Raw genomic sequence first — 1,942 nt, 5'->3', positions numbered from 1 at the left:
GTGGAGCGGGCAGGGCCGGCAGCCGCTTGGGGACACTGCAGCCTTGAAGGAGCCGGGGGGACAAGCTGGGACACACACACACACACACACAATGACATCAGTGAGACCCCAAATCCCCACCCACAGCACCCTCACCCAGGCAGGGTTAGGGGGTGGGGGGGGCATCACCCCACCGAGCACCCAGAGTGGGGATTTTAGGGTGTTTCCCCTTATTTTGCAGCTTCTTTAGTATTGGTTCCCAGCCAGCAGGAAATGACGATAGTATAGAAAAAAACCAAACAAAACCCACATTTTTATTCAAATCCAAACCCCACAAAAATCCCCCAAACCCCTGAAAATCCGTGAAAAAAAAGGAGGGGAAAAAAAAACCAAAAAAAAGGATCTGGGTTTGGGTTTTTTTCCCCCATTTTCCCCCCTTTTTTGCTCTCCCGAATCTGACGCACCCTTTGCTTCCTTGCAATAAATATACAAAAATAGAATAAATTAGGTTAAAAAATAGAAGGAAAAGGTAACACTGGCAGATCAGCATTAAAAATGGGGGGGGGGAACCCCACACCCAAAAACCCAGTGGGAGAGGAATAAATAGGGAGAAAAAAGCAAAAATACGGCAGTTTTGGGGCTGAGCCCTTTTTTTTCTTGAAATGTGGGGGGAAAAAAAAAAACAAAAAAAAACCACCTCCCCCCCCCAGCCCAAAATGAGCTTGAAATTTAATTTTCATGATTTTTGCGGGGGGAGGATGGGGGTGACACCCGTTTCGTCCCCAACCCCGGGGATCATAATAACAATAATAATAATACTATAAAAAACCCTTAATAATAATAGAAATAATAAATAAACCCCTTGGGGATGAGGGGGGGTGTCTTCATTTGGTTCAAGTATTTTGGGGGGTGCAGGGGGGTTAAATGGGGACCCCCCCGGTCCCGGCCTGCTCCTGCAGCCCCAGCAGGCTGTAGGCGATTCGCTTCTGGTGCCCCGGCAAGCGCACCCCGATTTTCTTGATGTCGCTGGAAGAGAAAATAATAAAAAAATTAAAGGGTTATTGGGGTGAAAAGAGCCCAAAAAGGGTCCAGGGGGAGAGGGTCTTTTGGAGGGAGGGCTGTTCCCAGGGGATGGATGGATGGACAGCAGGACACAGCTTGCCCTGACCCCCCCGCTGGATCCTGGCCATGTCTAATTTTGTCCCCTCCCTTGGGCCAACGACGCAAACGCCACGGAAGCGGTTTCCTTTCCCAGCACGTCCCTGTCCCCATGGGAGGGGACAGTAATGGGGACAGCGTGGGGACACACCACAGGGATGGTATGGGGACATCATGGAGACAGTATGGGGACACGGGATGGGGATACTAAGGGGACACCATGGGAACAGTATGAGGACACCATGGGGACATCATAGGGACACCAAGGAGACATGCTATGGGGACATCATGGAGATACAAAGGGGATACCACAGAAACCGTATGAGGACACCAAGGGGACACACTATGGGGACACCATGGAGACACACCATGGGGACACCAGGGGAGGATGCTATGGGGACACCCCACAGGGACACCATGAGGATGGTAGGGGGACACCATGGGGACACGGTATGGGGACACTGGAAACATTATGGTGACACCATGGGGACGCCAAGGGGACACCATGGGAATACCATGGTGATGGTATGGGACATGGTATGGGGACATCAAGGGAGGATGGTATGGGGTCACCATGGGGACACAGTATGGGGACACCAAGGGGACAACATGGGGGGTTAGTATGGGGACACCCCATGGGGACGGCATGGGGGTACCAAGGGGATGGTGTGGGGACAGCGTGGGGACAGGGACTCACTCGCTGGTCATCTGCAGGACCTTCTCGATGGTGCTGTAGCCCGAGGCCATGAAGTGCTCCGTGTACTGGGGCATCCTGATGGACTCCAGCCACTCGGGGCTGGGGCGG

The 1,942-nt window shown here is 52.7% G+C and overlaps 1 protein-coding gene across 1 annotated transcript in view; it reads right to left on the bottom strand.

Moving 5' to 3' along the window:
* Nucleotides 1–815: 815 nt before the first annotated feature.
* The window catches only part of EPHA2 (EPH receptor A2), a gene marked incomplete at its 5' end in the record, with an annotated part of 13,136 nt that continues 12,009 nt past the window's right edge, over nucleotides 816–1,942 (bottom strand). The window contains 2 exons of the mRNA XM_035901873.1: nucleotides 816–1,005; nucleotides 1,835–1,936. Coding sequence (XP_035757766.1) covers nucleotides 900–1,005; nucleotides 1,835–1,936 — 208 coding nt within the window. The remainder of the gene's footprint in view (nucleotides 1,006–1,834; nucleotides 1,937–1,942) is intronic.

The sequence above is a fragment of the Egretta garzetta genome, unplaced genomic scaffold (assembly GCF_000687185.1).
Source record: "Egretta garzetta isolate BGI_Z169 unplaced genomic scaffold, ASM68718v1 scaffold69, whole genome shotgun sequence".
Classification (NCBI taxonomy): Eukaryota; Metazoa; Chordata; class Aves; order Pelecaniformes; family Ardeidae; genus Egretta; species Egretta garzetta.
The sequence above is the reverse complement of the archived record's forward strand: the minus strand, read 5'-3'. Positions and strand labels throughout refer to the sequence as shown.